Raw genomic sequence first — 18882 nt, 5'->3', positions numbered from 1 at the left:
TAAGTGAGATCATACAGTATTTGTCTTTCTCTATGAGACTTATTTCACTTAGCATAATGCCCTCAAGGTCCATCCATACCATCGCAAATGGCAAGATCTCATTCTTTTTCATGGCTGAGTAATATTCCATTGCATATATACATAAATACACACACACACACATATATATATAATATAGATATTTCTTTATCCATTCATCTGTTGATGGGCACTTAGATGGTTTCCATATCTTGTTTATTGTAAATAATGCTGCAATGAACATGGTGATGTAGACATCTTTTCTTTGAGTCAGTGTTTTCACTTTCTTCAGATAAAATACCCAGAACTAGAATTGCTGAAGCATATGGTAGTTCCATTTTTAATTTTTTGAGGAAGCTCCATACTGTTTCCCATATGGCTGCACCAACTTACATTCCCACCAACAGTGCATGAGGGTTCCCTTTTCTTCACATACTACCAACACTTGCTATTCCTCATCTTTTCAATAATAGCCATTCTAACAAATGTAAGGTGATATCTCATTGCAGTTTTGGTTTGAGTTTCCCTGATGATTAGTGATGTTGAGCACCCTTTCGTGTACCTGTTGGCCATCTGTAATGTCTTCTTCAGAAAAATATCTATTCAGAGCCTCTGCCCATTTTTTAATCGGATTTTTTTTTTTTTTTTACTATTGACTTTCACGAGTTTTTTTATATATGTTAGATGTTAACCCTTTTGGGATATATGATTTGCAAATATTTTTTCCCATTTGGTAGGTTGCCTTTTCATTTTGTTCATGGTTTCCTTTGCTGTGCAGTAGCTTTTTAGTTTGAAAAAGTCTCACTTGTTTATTTTTGTTTTGTTGCCTTTGCTTTTGGTGTCAAATCCAAAAACTCATCACCAAGACCACTGTTAAGGAGCTTACTGCATATGTTTTCTTCTAGGAGTTTTATGATTTCAGGTCTTATATTCAATCTTTAATCCATTTTGAGTTAGTTTTGTATATGGTGTAAGATGGTGGTCCATCATTCTTTTGCATGTGGCTGTCCTATTTCCCAACACAATTTATTGAAGAGACTGTCCTTTCCCCATTGTACATTCTTGACTTTTTATAAATTTTTAATTAATTAATTAATTAATTAATTTGTTTTTGGCTGCATTGGGTCTTCGTTGCTGTGTGAGGGCTTTCTCTAGTTGCAGTGAGGGGGGCTACTCTTCGTTGCAGTGCCTGGGCTTCTTGTTGCAGTGGCTTCTCTTGTTGCAGAGCACAGGCTCTAGGCACGCGGACTTCAGTAGTTGTGGCATTCAGGCTCAGTAGTTGCGGCTCATGGGCTCTAGAGCGCAGTCTCAGTAGTCGTGGCGCAAGGGCTGTTGCTCCTCGGCATGTGGGATCTTCCCAGACCAGGACTCGAACCCGTGTCCCCTGCATTGGCAGGCGGATTCTTAACCACTGCGCAACCAGGGAAGTCTCTCTTTTGTAAATTAATTGACCACATGTGCATGGGTTTGTTTCTGGGCTCTGTATTCTGTTCCATTGATCTATGTGTCTGTTGTTTTTTTTTTTTGCCGTACGCGGGCCTCTCACTGCTGTGGCCTCTCCCGTTGCAGAGCATAGGCTCCGGACGTGCAGGCTCAGCGGCCACAGCTCACGGGCTCAGCCGCTCCGTGGCATGTGGGATCCTCCCAGACCGGGGCACAAACCCGTGTCCCCTGCATTGGCAGGCAGACTCTCAACCACTGCGCCACCAGGGAAGCCCTATGTGTCTGTTTTTATGCCAACAGCATACTGTTTTGATCCCTATAGCTTTTTTTTTTTTTTTTATGCAGCAGGTTCTTATTCGTTATCTACTTTATACAATCCCTATAGCTTTGTAATTTGGTTTGGAGTCAGGGAATGTGATGCCTCCAGCTTTGTTTTTCTTAAGGATGTTTTAGTTCTTCAGGGTCTGTTGTGGTTCCATACAAATTTTAGGATTGTTTGTTCTATTTCTTTGAAAAATGCCATTGTAATTTTGATAGGGATTGCACTGAATCTGTAGATTGCTTCAGGTAGTATGGACATTTCAACAATAATAATTCTTCTAATCCATGAATGTGAAATATCTTTCAATTTACTTATGCCTTCATCAATTTTTTTCATCAGTACCTTATAGTTTTTGGTGGAGAGGTGTTTCAACTCCTTGGTTAAATTTATTCCAAGTTATTTTATTTTTGATGCTATTGTAATTGGGATTGCTTTCTTAATTTCTCTGATAGTTTGCTATTAGTGTACAGAAAGCAACAAATTTCTGTATATTCATTTTGTATCCTACAAATTTACTGAATTCACTTATTAGCTCCAATAGTTTTTTGGTGGAGTCTTTATGATATTCTATATATAGTATCATGTCATCTGTAAAAGACAGTTTTACTTCTTCCTTTCTGATTTGGATGGCTTTTATTTCTTTTTCTTGCCTAAAATTCTCTGGATAGGACTTCTAATACTATGTTGAATAAAAATGGTGAGAGTGGGGCCTCCCTGGTGGCGCAGTGGTTGAGAGTCCGCCTGCCGATGCAGGGGATACGGGTTCGTGCCCCGGTCTGGGAGGATCCCATATGCCGCGGAGCGGCTGGGCCCGTGAGCCATGGCCGCTGGGCCTGCGCGTCCGGAGCCTGTGCTCCGCAACGGGAGAGGCCACAGCAGTGAGAGGCCCGCATACCGAAAAAAAAAAAAAAAAAAAAAAAAAAAAATGGTGAGAGTGGGCATCCTTATCTTATTCCTCATCTTAGAGCAAAATCTTTCAGATTTCCACCAATGAGTATGACTTTAGCTGCAGGCTTGTCATGTACAGCCTTTACTATATTGAGGTACATTCGCTCTACACCCGCTTTGTTAGGAGTTTTTATCATAAATGGATGTTGAATTTTGTCAAATGCTTTTTCTGCATCTACTGAGATGATCATGTGATCTTTATCCTTCATTTTGTTAATGTGGTGTATCACATTGGTTGATTTGCATATATTGAACCATCCCTGCATCCCTGGAATAAATCTCACTTAATCATGGTTATGATCCTTTTAGTGTAATGTTGAATTTGATGTGCTAATATTTTGTTGAGGATTTTTGCATCTATGTTCATCAGTGATATTGGCCTGTAATTTTCTTTTCTTGTGGTATCCTTGTTTGGTTTAGGTATCAGGGTAATGCTGGCCCCATAAAATAAGTTCAAAAGTGTTCCCTCCTCTTCTGTTTTGTGAAACAGCTTGAGAAAGATTGGTATTAATTCTTCTTGAATGGCAGAATTTACCTGTGAAGCTCTCTTGTCCTGAACTTTTGTTTGTAGGGAGTTTTTAAATTACTGATTCAATCTCCTTACTAGTACTTGGTCTGTTCAGATTTTCTATTTCTATGACTCAGTCCTGGAAGATTTTATGTTTCTAGTAATGCATCCATTTCTTCTAGGCTGTCCACTTTGGTGGCCTATAATTGTTCACAGTAGTCTCTTATGATCCTCTGTATTTCTGCGGTATCAGTTGTAACATCTCCTCTTTCATTTCTGATTGTATTTATTTGAGTACCCTCTCTTTTTTTCTTGGTGAGTCTAGCTAAAGGTCTGTTAATTTTGTTTATCTTTTCAAAGAACTAGTTCTTGATTTCATCGATCTTTTCTACTGTGTTTTTAATCTCTATTTCATTTATTTCTGCTCTGATCTTTGTTATTTCCTTCCTTCTACTAACTCTGGGCTTCATTTATCCTTCTTTTTCTAGTTCCTTGAGGAGTAAAGTTAGGTTGTTTATCTGAGAATTTCCTTGTTTCTTGAGTAGGCATTTATTGCTAGGAACTTCCCTCTTAGGACCGCTTTTGCTGCATCCCATAAGTTTTGGTGTGTTGTATTTCCATTTTCACTTATTTCAAGGTATTTTTTGATTTGCATAAACCCATTTTTAAACTCTAAACAATTTTGAGGTAAATAGTAATTGCCACTTGAGTAAAACAGCTGTACCATTTTATTATTCTACAAACATTTTCTTTTCCGTTTTTTGTATCTAGTCTATGAACTTCAGACTTGTTCCTTGCCTAAATATACCTGTCCTGATGTCAACACCCACTTCTTCTGCCCAGGGAAATGAAATCAATCATTAAAGCACACTTCAGCCTGTCCTTAATAGATCTGTTGGGCTTTCTCATAACTACTCATCCCCAGACATCTAAGAGCTACTTAGGCACTTTATGATAATGCTTTTATTTTGTAAAATAAAGTCAAAACAACATAAAATATGGTCCATTATGTTACTTTCATTCTTGAAAGAATAGTTTTGTTTTTTCCTAACCTAAGCCTCAAGTACTGGCATGGCTATACCCAGCTATTTGGGTATAGCCATACCAATGGACAATGTGGGACAATGAGGTTAAAAGTGACCCCAAAATCTGGCCTAAAGTTAGAGGATGTGTGATGTAGTAGAAGCTACTACCGCTTCAAAGGTCCCACAACTTTTACAAGGAGTATTCATAAAATGTTATCAGAGAACTCTGAAGTTCTGAAGAACAGCTTTATATTTATATCCAAAGCTTCAACTGAACATTCAAGTCTTAAACACGTGGCTGAAGTTCAGTCACTGAATTCCATGAACACCTAATTATCCATGAGAGTCTGTATATTTGTAACTAAGTTGTCTCTTTCGAAAAACGAGTTAAAAGGGATTACAATAAAAAGATACATGTAAAATAAGAATATGAAAACAGAAATAGATTTATAAAAAAATGGAGAATAAACAAATTAAAAAGTAAACAAGCAATCAGAGCTATTGAGCCACCTGGAAACCAAAGAAAGGAAAGAAGAATGAGTCATATGTGTTTTATTACTGTACCCTTAAGAGATCATTTCTTGTAGTCCTATCAAAAAGGAATTTATCACATGGTTCATGGGCAAAGGAAATGGAGTGGCCACCATGTGTAAAGAAAGTCTAGGAATAATGAAAACATCAGTCAAGTTCACAAACACAGGACAATATCAAAGAATCAGAGTCCAGAGATGATCTCCACCAACTGCCAACTTTTTCTCTCCAATTTAATTCAATAAACATTGTCAAGGATCAACTGCATGCACATTTAATGATGGTAAGGAGTTGCAAAAATGAAGATAACAACCATGTTCTGAAGGCACCAGTAAAGATCGAAACAAAACATATTTTAAAATAAATTTAATTGCATTATGGCCAATGAGAAAAGAAGTGTTTTGAGAGCACAGAGGAGGAGCAAACTAAGACAGTTTCAGCGAGGAAGTAACAGGCAAGATTTTGACAGCTAGATAGGATGGGGTGGGGGTGAGGGAATATCTCTGATGGAAGCCAACTATCAGCATAAGCACACAAGCAGGAAAGTACACAGCATGTTAGGGGAGTGCTGAGTTGTTGAGTTTAATTGAAAAGGAAAACACAACAAGGAACGAGAGAAGTAACAGAAAAGTGCAAAGCTGTAGACGGGGACAAAATCTTGGGTGCCACACTTAAAATCTAGACTTCATTTCAGAGATAATGGAGATTAACCAAAGAATCCAACAAGAGCTGTTTTTGTTGCAACAGTTACTCTTGACAGTGGGGTACACAGGAAGGATTGATGGGACAAGAAAATGGAGGCAGAAAACCCAGATAAGAACCTAATGTAGCAATTCAAACAAATGACACTAAAATCCAGGATTAAAGCACTGGAGTGGGAATGGGTAGTAGTGGAGCAACTGTAAGAGCTACTGCAGAGGAAGAACCAGTAGAACTTAATGATCAGGAGCAAAGAGAGAGAAGTCAATATGGGGCTACATCCTCTGGCAATCCACCCTTGACCTCTTTCTCTGGGCTCCACTGCACCCTGTACTTGCTTCTATCATAATGGGAACCACATTTATAATTGTTTCCTGTTCTCTCTCCTCCATTCAGCTGTGAGCCATTTGAGCAAATGAATAAATGAATGAATGCTGAATACATAATAAGACAAGAAGCTATTAAGGAACAGAGGAGAACAATAATTAATATGACAAAATATACTCATTTAAATGCCATCTCATATGGATGGCAGAAGGAATCCAAGTTGTGCTTTTCTCTCATTATTATAGATTTCTGAGAGTTTTGCTTAGAAGCTCAAGATTTCAAGCTTGTCTTCAGAAATTATATTCATAAGAGTTTAATGTTATAATGGTCCAAAATTACCTTTTAGCAGAAAATACTTCCTCAATCTAACAGTAGGAAAAAATACTTCAGAGTTCTATGTGAAATATCTAAATGGAAAATAGTCTTAATTTCAATAGTAGAAGAATAAGCATCCTTTTTATTCTATTTATATATTTCCTTTTCCTCACAGTGTTTAACTAATAACTAAAGTTAATAACCATCGAAGGATGCTCACAGTACCTAGTCTACCTTGTTTTTGAATAATAAAAGACATATTTATCTTTATAAAATATAATTGTTCATTTGTCTCTATTTTTCAAATGCTCCAAGTGCATTTCAATATCAAGCAATCATTTCAGATCCTATTTACCAGTTGCTATATAATATTCATAAATTATTATAACTTTTTTAATCTCTCAATTAATTTGCTTAAAAATGTGTTTAAACATTAAGTGAATTAGTGTAAGACTATTTAGATCCTAGAGAAACACCATGGGATTGTGCAAATAGTAAAAGAACTGGCATCAGAAAGCTGAGCTCAAATTCTCGTTCTGCCACATACTAGCTACATGAATTTGGGAAAGCCACTTTATCTTTCTGAGGCTCAATTTCTCTCATCTGGACAAAGGGCTAATAATAGCAACTATATCCAAAGTGCCGTAAGATTTAAGTGAGATAATGTAATGTGTGGACAAGCTATCTCAACTATAGCACTTTACAGATGTGAGGTATCAGTAGAAATAAAAACTTGATGGGGAAAGAATCTAAAAAAAAAAAGTGGATATATGTGTATGTATAACTGATTCACTTTGCTGCACACTTGAAACTAACACAACATTGTAAATCAACTATACTCCAATAAAAATTAAGAAGGAAGGAAGGAGGGAGGGAGGGAGGGAGGGAGGAAAGACTTGAGAGCCAAGAGGAGTGGAGTGAGAACCAACAGACTAGATTCTAGTCCCAGGTCTGTTACTGACTAGTTCCTGATGCAAATCACAACCTCTCTCTGGCCTCAGATTCCTCATCTGAAAAGGAGTGTGGGATGTGATGGTCTCAAAGTTTCCCCTTACCAGCTCTAAAATTTTACTATTCTAAAGGTGTCAGTTCTTAGTGCCATCATGTGATTGCTAAGTAAATGCTTCCTCACGTAAGCCAAAGACACAGTTCTCATTTCTTCATGAGGAAATCTATCCCCCAGAAAAGGTTACCAGATTTGAGACTCTAAAATATGTTGCTGCTTCTAAGCCTTTTCCAAATAATCAAAATTTTACCTGTAGTAACATTTTCCAATCTGCACTTTCCACCACCAGTCCTTGTACTGAGAATGCTCTGTGGAAAGGGCAGCCAAATCCAAAGCCTTTGAAAAACAATTCATTTTAGATTAGGATTTTCTTTTCTAACAATAAACAGAAACAAAAAATAATGAAATAAACCATATAATTAGCATCAATCAAAACATGCATTAGAAATCAGACAGAAACTCAAGTTGCTCATGTCTCCAGATGGCCCCACCAATCTTCCCTAAATAATCAGTTCCAGACCAGAGGACTGACAGCAAATGAGAAGTAAACAGTGATCAAAGGGAAGCAGATGTACAGTCTATTTGAATACAATTTTAATATACAAGGTACGAAAATGGTATTTAAAAATCCGTAAGTTTTTACCCTCTCCCAACCAAAATGCCTCCAAACCCAGTGGGAGTCAAGCCGTTACCACGTAAGGCAGGCCCAACTACAGGCCCCACTTTAAAGACAGGTGTAGAGAAATAGAGAAAGATCAAGTATGCAGATAGAAAAAGGTTTGAAAACAGGGTCATGAAGAAGAGTGAAAGGAGCTGGGGTACTTGGGTAACTGCCGTCTTTTAACAACCATCATTCCATTATTCTGACATTGGCTTACATGCCAGTAATTCTAAAGGTCAGACTTTCCTTCACTGCAGACTAAAAAAGATCTTCTTAGCTGCTTTTGTATTTCACATGTGTTTATCCCTTTCTCTCTAACGTCTTCTAGTTTGTTCCTTCTAGTGATTATTTAAGCTCAGACAAGAGACATCTCATTAGGAATTAGGATCCTATACCAAAAAAGTGGAAACCATTTGGACAAAGAGGAAAGCAAATCAATCTTTATACAAATTTAAAGCTCACAGAAATCTGAAGCTCATATAAAGATTTGGTGAATAAAAATTCAGGTTATTAGTTCTAAAAGAATCCTGATTTTTTAATAATACTTGTTATTCTTTCTCTTAAGGTTGAAAACCTTTTATTCTTTAGTCAGTGTTAACATCATGATGATATCCAACAGCTCAGTTAAAGTAACTCTTAGATTTTCAGTTCTATAATCTCAGAATGCATCCCATATTATTGCCCATTTCTTAATATTAACTCTTTTCTGAAATGAATGCCAGAAGAGCTCCTCGAATCTCCTACTGCAAAATAAATACATTTCCTTGTGTTCCCCATCTTCCCTCGCTCCAGGGAAGACTTCTAAATATGCAAACTATTTATAAAGGAATGGTGTCACCCTGCTGAGGTTCTAATGGACTTGAAAAATCAACACCTCTACTTGAAAGCTATGGAAATCTTTGCTACACACTATGTTCATATGCTTATTTTTCTTTTTTTCCCCAAGCAAGAGGTAAAAATGGAAGTGAAAAATGAAGAAAAAAAGTATAATTTCAATTATCATTATCTCTGGAAATACCAGAAAACCATATTTCAATCAGCTCAGTTCAGGAGTAAATTGTAAATATCTGAATATATTCATTTTAACTTAATCCTTTAAAAGACCTGTTCCAGCGAATAGATCAGATTCATTTTCATGTTTAATATAACAGACCTCTATTTTTCAGAAAAATGTCATTCTAAATTTTTTTTACACACTCCAATTTTTCCAAGATTAGACTTAGTGCTGATTACAGGCTGCTGATTTTGCTTTCAGATATGGTTCCTATGTAGGACCCACATGTTTGTCTAAACTAATTAAGGAAATTAATATGATTACTTATGTAGAATAAAAATGGCTTAAAAAATTACATATTAATGATCACTCTTCATTTGAAGACTGGGGCTGCACTAGACAAAACCACTTGTGACTATTTCAAATGGATTCTAAATTCCCTGAGGACAGGCATCCACTTCTTAACACATCTCTGTTGTTCTGCAATGTCACTGTGCGGTTAAGAGGCCCTCAAGAATTATTTGTTGACTGAATTAATTCTATTCTTTACTTCTGACTTAGGTTGAAAATAACTTAAGAACCAAACAAAACTGTCACAGTAATAAGATTCATAATTAAAAGCTATTAACATTTTAAAATTTTAAAGAGGTTACAGAGAGCTATATTTCTTTAAAGTCTTCCCCAGTTTTTTAAAATAAATTACTATATACTTATATTTAAGGATCTTTGAATAAGTCAATCAATCCGATATCTAGATATTAATAAAGACCTAGAAGGTCATAAATAAAAGGCGTAAGTTTATAAAAGTCCGTAAGAACAGGGAACCTTGGCAGATCTCGACAACATGTTTGTGAATACATACAACTGGGCGTCCCAGTGACCTTCCTAAGTAATAGTGCTCCAACCTCTAAAGTTTAAAAAAGTCATCCATTCACTATTGTTAGAGTTGCGACAACTTCAGCATGACGAAATTAAAGAGCATATGGAAATAAAGATTCCAGAATCACCAACCCACATGCCCCTTCAGTTTGTCAATATTGCCAATACTGCCCCAAGGAGGGAGAGGAAGGGAGGAAGCTATTAAGAACTCAAAGGCAGAAATACAGTTTTCCATAGAACAAATTCTATTTTTTTCAATGTAGCTGAAAAAACAACATTCCTCAACAAAATTATGTAAATGCCAAGATGCAGAACAACATCTTCAAGAGGAATAAAGACATCATCACCATGACCTATAAACCGCATATGATCTGTCAACTTCTAAACCCATTGCCTACAACTCTTCCCCTTCAAAGACCTCACTCCAGCCACAGTGGCCTCCTCACTGTTCCTTAAACAATCCAAGAATGCTAATATTCAGGGCCCTTGCAGTTAAATTTCTCTCTGATTTACGTGCTCTTCCTCCACCTAACCATATGGTTTGTCTCCCTTCATACAGGTCTCTGTTTAAGTGTCTTTTCAGAGTGGACTTCACCGACCACCTCCCAGCCCATATAAAAGGACATCTTCCCCCATGTCATCTATTCTCTTACCTGGTTTCCCTGCTTTATTTTTATACTGCTTATCCCATGACATGTTATATATTTTTACGTTTGCTAACTGTCTCTATTCCTTGCCCAACTGGAACGTAATCTCCAAAAGAGCAGAGATTTTGTCTGCTTGCTTCACTCTGTAATCTCAGGGCCTAGAACAGTGCCTGGCACATTGTAGTGGCTCAAAATATATTGGATGAAAGAATAAACGTCTCTGCAATAAATGAATTAATCTTCAAAAAGTCAGGATATAGCTTTATGATACTCCAGTAATTACAAATATTTACTCATTTATAAAATGGGATGCTATTTGAATGTTTCTTTTTAATGACAGTGTAACTACATGATTTTATACATCACCCTGAAACCCTCTGACCAGCTTTATATTGAGTGAAAATGGCATGTACTGACTTTTATTTACAGAAATGTGCATGGTTTCTCAGTTGCCCCAACCTTAGTTTTCTCTTTTCTCGATGTGACTGCATCCATTATCACTTCATTATCGATAACTCCCATACTCTGTGTATCTGGCCCAGGCCCCCCTACATTTTAGTGGCACAGCTTCCAATACATGCAGTGACATCTCCACTTGGATAGCCTTTCACAATTTCAAACTAAAAATGCCTTCAAGTGAATTATTCAGCTTCTTTACAAACTGACGTCCTTCCCTAATAATCCCATTTCTGTTAGTAAAACAGTCATTCTTACAGCATCTTTAAGAGGCAAGTTTGAGCTGTGTCTTTCCTTTGTCTCTCATACCAAATCTAGCATCACGTTCTGTCATTTCTTTCTCTAAAACGTCTCTTTGACACCCCCATTTTTGAGAATATGGTTTATTTATTTCTCTCTCCATACCTTGCTCATGTTTTTACCCTTCTGTTACATTTTTTCCCTCTCTTTCCAAAAAATCCTGCTGATTTTATGGATTTTTACTAATATTATCCCCTGATTTTTCCCCTTGGTCTTTGGTAACAATTTCACATTCCGGCAATTACCTTTTTAACTGTTTCATTATGTCAATTTTATTTCCTCAGCTAGATTACATGGCTTGTAGAGGCAGGAACAAATATCATATTTTTATTAGTTTTCCTAGTACATAGCATAATGGTTGACACATAGAAAACACAATTGAGAAAAATGCTTTTGTCTTCCTGAATACTTAATATATAAGGTTTTTTCCTTGAATAAGAAAATGACAGAAAATATTATCATTAGACACTGTAGAATTAACTACATTTGACTGGACAAGATTTGTGAAGTTACTGCTCATTTGCATATTAGCATGTTGAAAACTGACACAAATGGAGAAGTCCTGAGCATGTAACCTTAAAATTCTCTGTTGAAAGGCTACTAAGATGACTGATTATTGATTATTGTTGAAGCTGGGTGATGGTTGATACCGGCTCATTATACTCTCCACTTGCACATGTTTGAAATTTTCTATCATAAAATGTTAAAGGGGAGGAGATGGGGAACACTACAAAGAGACCAGAAATACATGTATTATTAAACCTATAATCACTATATGGGCCAAAGAAGAAAATGGATCAACAATGCTAACTATTAGTATAAAAAATAAACTTTAACACAAACATACTACGCAGCATTCTCAGTTATCTATGTCTTGCCCTTTAATGGAGATCTACTACTCTATGGATCAGGCACCAGTCTTACAACCTCTATAGTTATACAAAGTTTCCTATTGAAACTGACAGTGGATTTGAAAGTATCAGTAATTCTCCAATCTTCATAATTCCATCTGTTTATAAGGTAAGAAATAGAACATTTCAGAATCTAAATCCCCAAAGTCAAAAAAATCACATTAAAAAATAGTGCAAATTCAAAACTTACAGTCTTAACATCATTTTCATGATGAAAGATATATTCAAACAAAGCCTGTGAAGAAAAAATGCAAAAAATACATTAGATTTTATTTTAACAAAGGTACTTTATTGTTATATCAAAACTCAAAGGCCATTTTGACAGCAGCTAGATTGAACCAAAATAACAAAGTACTCTAAAGTGCCTGGGATTTATAAGTAACGGGTCTATCCATCATTTGTTACAACCATTCATTTTAAAATAAGGCTACTTATAACTGATTCCTGTTTTCACAGAATAAGAACTGGAACTCTCAAATAACTCAACGATTTTTTTCATATTACACATACTATTTTATCAGAAAGAGACAAATGAAAAGACCAACTTTAGGACTGTCATAAAACTGCATGTATTATACAGTGATTATGATATTAATAATGACACTTTAGACATGGGAAAATCTGGAAGTTCTTTCTGAAACAAAGTAGAGTTTAACTGTAAAGTAGGGTGTTTTTCCTTAATATGCAGATGCCTCTATGTGCAGCCAGGGATGAGAATCATTATTCTAATACTGCTCCCAACCTATCTGGATAAATAAGCATTTACCGGACTACCTCTTGGTGGTACTACATTTGTCCATAATACCATTATTTTATACTTGCAAAGAGGCTAGCACCCCTGAAAGATATCAAGATTATTAACAGAGATGACTTGAAGGCAACCAAAAAAAAGAAAAAAGAAATCAGGATGAGGCCCTCTTTAGAAAACTATTCCTAATCCTCCATTTGTTCTCTTATTAAAAAAAAAAAAAAGTGGGCTTCCCTGGTGGCGCAGTGGTTGAGAACCTGCCTGCCCACGCAGGGGACACGGGTTCGAGCCCTGTTCTGGGAAGATCCCACATGCCGCAGAGCAACTAGGCCCGTGAGCCACAACTACTGAGCCTGCGCGTCTGGAGCCTGTGCTCCGCAACAAGAGAGGCCACAACAGTGAGAGGCCCGCGCACCGCGATGAAGAGTGGCCCCCGCTCGCCACAACTAGAGAAAGCCCTCGCACAGAAACGAAGACCCAAAACAGCCAAAAGTAAATAAATTTAAAAAAAAAAGTTATGAAAGCAGTTGGTGTTACCACTGCCATGAAAAGGATATTATAACACCCAAGACAGGGTCAAGGAGTCACCAGCCACCCCAAGCAATATGCCAATATTAGAAATGAGTCCTGATAAGTCAAGGCAAGTTGGGGACCAAAGACAAAGAAACCTGGCATTATTTCTACAACACACTAAATAAGTGAAAAATCTAGTTTGTCTAAATCTGTTAACATAGACCAGGTCTGTCCTGGAAGCATCCTAATTTGAGGGAAATGCCTCTACTGACTATACTCCCTGGTTAGAAAACAACAATGGTATTAAGTAGCCATTCAGTCACCTCAAATAAATGGCCCAAAAAGATAAGGAATCAGATATTCCTCATAAAGGAAAGGGAAATAAGTACAACTTTATGATTTTGCTAAATGAAGTTGACTGGGTTGCTATCAAATAAGAAATTAAGAAAAACATCACTGGCATTATTATAGTCTGATTCCTTGTTTGCCAACTGGCATTCCTTTTCCTGATTTAAATTTCAAGTCTGTATGGCTAGTGTCCTTTTTCATTTTCCCTAGAATGTTTAATATTTACTAAATATGTTAAACGCCAGTAGAACTGATAATAGGAATGAGCTCAGCACTCATGCACAGAATTCATAGAGATTACAGCTAAAAACCTGAGCTAGGCTTACACCAGTTTCCAGAAGCTAACTGCTCCTGGCTCTGAATTATTCCATGCTCACCTCCAGACTTTTCTATACTGGAAAGGTCACGAACATCCTCCTTTCTCTCCCTCTCCCTCTCCCTTCTCACTCTCTTATCACTTTTTCTCTCACTCTCAGTTTCTCTTTAATTTAGAGGAGTATTTAATAGTTAGAAGTACTAATGTAGTTGGCTTGCTGCTGTCTGGCTCAAGTAATCCTTATTGAGATGACTGATTAATTACTAATTAGAAAGAAAACATTTTTTTATCTTCTTTTTGACAGTTCTAAAATCCTACAAGGATAGAAAATTATTTTTCTGAGAATAGTCCAAGCTGAAAAAGAAAAATACACACACATACAGATGATCTCCTAAACTTCATTACCCAAAGATGGTGCTCCACATCTGCTTTCTTTGTTATAAATTGCTGTTCTTTATTAGGAGAAAAAGAATTTCCTATTATAATGGTATATATGCTTTATTTCTGATTGACTTTCCTTAACTCAATACTAAGAGAAATTTTAGATATTAGAATAATTAAACATTTCCATTTCAATCAAGACAAGGTCTTTTCTTCACAAATTTTTATCCATTTCCTGCAATGTTATGATAACAGTTTGAACATTACTTCATAACATAAAATAATTTTAAGTACATACCTTTGCCAATTTAGGTTTCTGGGCATATTTTGTTAAATTCAGTCTAGATAAATTTATAAAAGGTCCATCAGGACTTGTAAGCATGGAAGCCTATAGGGAAAAATGATAGAACAAGAAATCTGAAACTTTCTCTTGAAACACAAATTGAGTTTAATGTGCATAAAATTATAAAGCCAACACAAGTAAAAAGAATCACCTTCAAAAATTTTCCATATAATTCTCTACTATAAAAATAGTGAAAAATGATTAACATAACATAAATTACTTTGGTCATACAAGGCTATGGTAAAGCTGACAGAATTTACCGTTCCCAGCCTGACAAATCTTCCAGATGAGCTGGTGATAGGGCGAGCTGTGTAGGCAGTTCTGGGTGTTCTGATGGCCTGTTCCATAGTGCCTGGCCTTCCACTTTGTGTGCTGGGTCTAAGGAAACCTGTAATGGGTCTTCCAGCTTGAGTGATTGGCCTGTGAAGATTGTAAATTGTTAAAATACAAAGAAGATCAATAAAGGAAGATTCTCATGAAGCCTGGTCAATATTTAGTGGCAAAGGGAATGAAATAGGAGTATACTGAACATACCTGACAGCTGGGCTAGGCCCTCCTGTCTGGTTAGTTCCAGGGAGTTTCAGAGATGTTCCAGGACCTATAAGATGAGATGGTGAATTCAATTTGTATATTATTTATTGATCTGTAAAAACTGTCCACTAACACAATTTTCACAAATGTGCTAGCCTGGTGAAAAAGACATTAGTAACAGGAAATGTATCTAGAAAAATGTGTTTGAGGTTAATATTTATTGAGTACCTATCATGTTACTTTTGTTATTACATTTAATCTCCACACTAATTCTGTAAGGTAGGTAGTACTAACCCATTTAGCAAAGGCTTAGAGATTTAAGTAAACAGGTCAACCTGTTAGTAGAGCCAGCATTCAAACTCAAGACAGGCAGGCTCCAAAGCTCCAACACATCAAAATGACAGTTCTATACTCATAGTTTATTTATTTATTTATTTTCATACAAACTTCTTCTCCCAATAAAAGATCATTTACCCCCAATATCTAGAATTTAGATATTTTAACTCCAAAAGAGCAAAATGATAGGGAAAAAAGACATCTTAACATGACACATATGTACTTTTTTTCTCAATTTCCACTGAAGCATTAAACAGCTATTACCTTCCATACATATATAAATGACTGATAACTGTCACAACTAACAAATTACCAGCAAGATACCATATGTCATGGTAATCATCCAATACCATTCACAGCAGCACACCTGCAAGCTGGGACTAGGCCATTGTGACAATCCTGATGGACATTCACTGCCTAGCAAATCACTCCATCACCTCACATCATGCATTAAAGCAAATCATCTTCAATTATTACAATGAAGTGATGTTTTCAAATTATCATTTTTTTAGAACACTTCTGTTGTTTGGATGCTTCCTGTGTTTAGACTCTCAGATAAACAATCTTTGATATATTAGATAAGCAGTTCAGATAGAATGCGTTTTTATAAAATATTTTAAAATGCATAATATAGCTTCTACTGAAAAACAGTTATACATCAATCTCACACCTTAAGTTTAAGATAATATAATTAAATTGTGTCTTTGTACTATAAGGCAGAATAGAGGTAATATTTTTTCATGCATACACGTGTTTCATGTATATGTCTTATTTTTATTATTAAAAAAGTACACATAGAGAGTATTCCTCCTCCTAATGGCTTTTCATTTACTTAACTGAAAAACCAGTACTTACGTGGAACCTGAGCAATAGCATTTTCATCCAGTATCATTTCTGCAATTCCTTCCTGATCTACGTCAACTTCATCTATGTACACCATTTCAGTTAGTGCTCGTGCTTTTAAAATCCAGGCTGCCTAAACAGCATAGATAAGATAAAGCATATCTTAAATTGCATTAGAAGTAGTGCATAGCCTATAGAAGTCAGCCATCCTTTATTATTAGCTAATTTTTTATCAAACATGTTTACCACACTTAATGCATTATACTAATTTAAAGGGCTATGTCCAGGAACTAATACAAGAAGGCAAGGTCATTATTAATCAAGAAACAACCAACGTATCAATTACCTAGTAAACAAAAGTGTGGTAATTACCTAGTAGTCTTCTAACATGCCTTTTTATAAGTGAAAGAAGATCTTTTTTTTTTTGCGGTACGCAGGCCTCTCACTGTTGTGGCCTCTCCCGTTGCGGAGCACAGGCTCCGGAAGCGCAGGCTCAGCTGCCATGGCTTTTTTTTTTTTTTTTAAAGAAGATCTTTATAGAAAATTTTACTAGAATAATAATTTGAAAACAGATGAGTAAAGTTACAACTATGTGTTCTTTCTGCCTTCCTCCTTCAGGGCCAAGTCCTTCGTGAAGACTTCCTTGATAGTTTAACTCTGAACCTACTTCCCTCTTGTCTTTCTTATAAAGCACTTTCTTTTATACTTCTATTATTATGTACTTACCATATTCAACCAACACTATAATTATTTGGGCATATGTTTGCCCTCCCTTCCCCCAGAACACAAGCTTTTTTACCTGGTTCACTTTTGAATTTTCCATAACACCTATGGTTTGTGAACACAATAGGTATTCCAAAAATGTTGACTTGAACTAGGATCAATTTTTCCCACTTCCCAATAACTAATCAACACAAGCTTGGTTGCTCTGTGATCTAGCCAGTAGATCAGCTAGTAAACCTGCTAGAAAGTGGGGGAAAAAATGGAAAGGTAATTAAGGAACCTAGAAAATATCTTATCAGCTTTGCTTTACCCTGAGAAATTAGACGTAAAGGTGTGCACAATTAAATACCTTGTTAACTATTTAAAACTGCTTTATCAGAAAAGTTTACCTTTCTGCTTCAATAGAAGCAGAGAGCAAATAAAGCTTGGTGTCCTGTGGCAGATTTGGGGAGAAGGCAACCCTTGAGGCAGAAGCATAGGACCGACTCTATCCTACAGGGGGAGCAGCAGCAAGGGAAATCTGGAAAGGGGTCAGGCCTCATCATACTAGGAATCTGACTGTGAAGCATGCTGCATGAAGGCAAGGGACCGAGGGAGGAGCAGATGGAGGCTACAAGAGGACCAGAGAGTCCTCACATAAGGATATCGAGATGCACTGAAGCATCAGCGTGTATTGATTGAGCACCTCCTACTACGTAGCACTGGGCTAGGTTCTGAGAAGGAAATGCGAGAAGATAAAAACATGGATCCCTATTTTCCTGAACATATCACCTACTGGATTAAATAACAAGGCAAAGCAATGCATAATATGTGACAAATGTGCTACATGGAAAATGGTTTTACAAGAATTAGAAGGCAGAGATCCTTTTGTGGGCTAAAGTAATTGGAATGTATATTTTTAAAAATTTTTAAAGAAAAAGAATTTTAAAAAGTCTTCATGCTTTCCTTTTAATGGGAACAAAAGGAAATTACATTGTTGCCTTTGGTCCTCACCATGAGGTATTATCTCCCCTGTGTGAGTCCAGGTCCTCCCAGAAGCAGATGCCAAGAGGGGATTGAATGTGCAGGGCAGAAATAGAGACACAGATGTAGAGAACAAACGTATGGACACCAAGGGGGGAAAGTGGCGGGGGGAGGGGTGGTGGTGGGATGAATTGGGAGATTGGGATTGACATATATACAACTAATGTGTATAGAATGGATAACTAATAAGAACCTGCTGTATAAAAAAATAAATTAAAAAAATAACGTTGAAACGAAAAAAAATATATATATATAATATCAGCTGTTCACAGAGCTTGTCATCACAGAGACAGTCTACCAAGGGGGGGTGGGGAAGAAGGCTGTCTTCACAATATATTTAGGTTCCTCAAGTGAAATTACATTTGATTAGATTATTGGGGTTTTGTCTTATACTTTTCTGGTTGAGGTTTACTGGATTCTTAACAGATAACTTAGAATAAAATATTTCAAACGTTATGTGTAAATTTAACCCAATTGAACGAGAAGAATATGGACCCAAAGAACTACTTTGTTTGTTAAAAAAAGTCAGCTCCAATTGGAACTGCATCTAACTGTGGGAGCCACCAAAGATTAGGAAAGTTGCCAGATTGATACAGCTATTCTCAGGGGTCAAGGAAGTCATCACTCGTCACTGGCTAGGACTAACGGTTTAATTTAACTTTAAAGATGGAAGTAAGTAATCCTGATTTTTTTTTTTTTTTTGCGGTACGCGGGCCTCTCAATGTTGTGGCCTCTCCCGTTGCGGAGCACAGGCTCTGGATGCGCAGGCTCAACGGCCATGGCTCAC

The 18882-nt window shown here is 36.6% G+C and overlaps 1 protein-coding gene across 3 annotated transcripts in view; it reads right to left on the bottom strand.

The window, feature by feature from the left end:
- Positions 1-18882, bottom strand: part of TTC8 (tetratricopeptide repeat domain 8) — a 51347-nt gene that overhangs the window by 19194 nt on the left and 13271 nt on the right. For all 3 annotated transcript variants that reach the window (XR_014293830.1, XM_082618192.1, XM_082618193.1), the window contains exons 2-7: positions 16362-16482; positions 15174-15237; positions 14900-15059; positions 14595-14684; positions 12181-12225; positions 7393-7478 (exon numbers count right to left, since the gene is read on the bottom strand). Coding sequence is in view for 2 of the 3 variants with exons in the window: in XM_082618192.1 (XP_082474318.1) it covers positions 7393-7478; positions 12181-12225; positions 14595-14684; positions 14900-15059; positions 15174-15237; positions 16362-16482 (566 nt within the window). In the remaining variant the exon portion in view is untranslated. The remainder of the gene's footprint in view (positions 1-7392; positions 7479-12180; positions 12226-14594; positions 14685-14899; positions 15060-15173; positions 15238-16361; positions 16483-18882) is intronic.

Source organism: Mesoplodon mirus (assembly GCF_964341445.2).
Source record: "Mesoplodon mirus genome assembly, chromosome: 4".
NCBI lineage: Eukaryota > Metazoa > Chordata > Mammalia > Artiodactyla > Ziphiidae > Mesoplodon > Mesoplodon mirus.
This window is presented reverse-complemented; position numbering and strand designations above follow the sequence as displayed.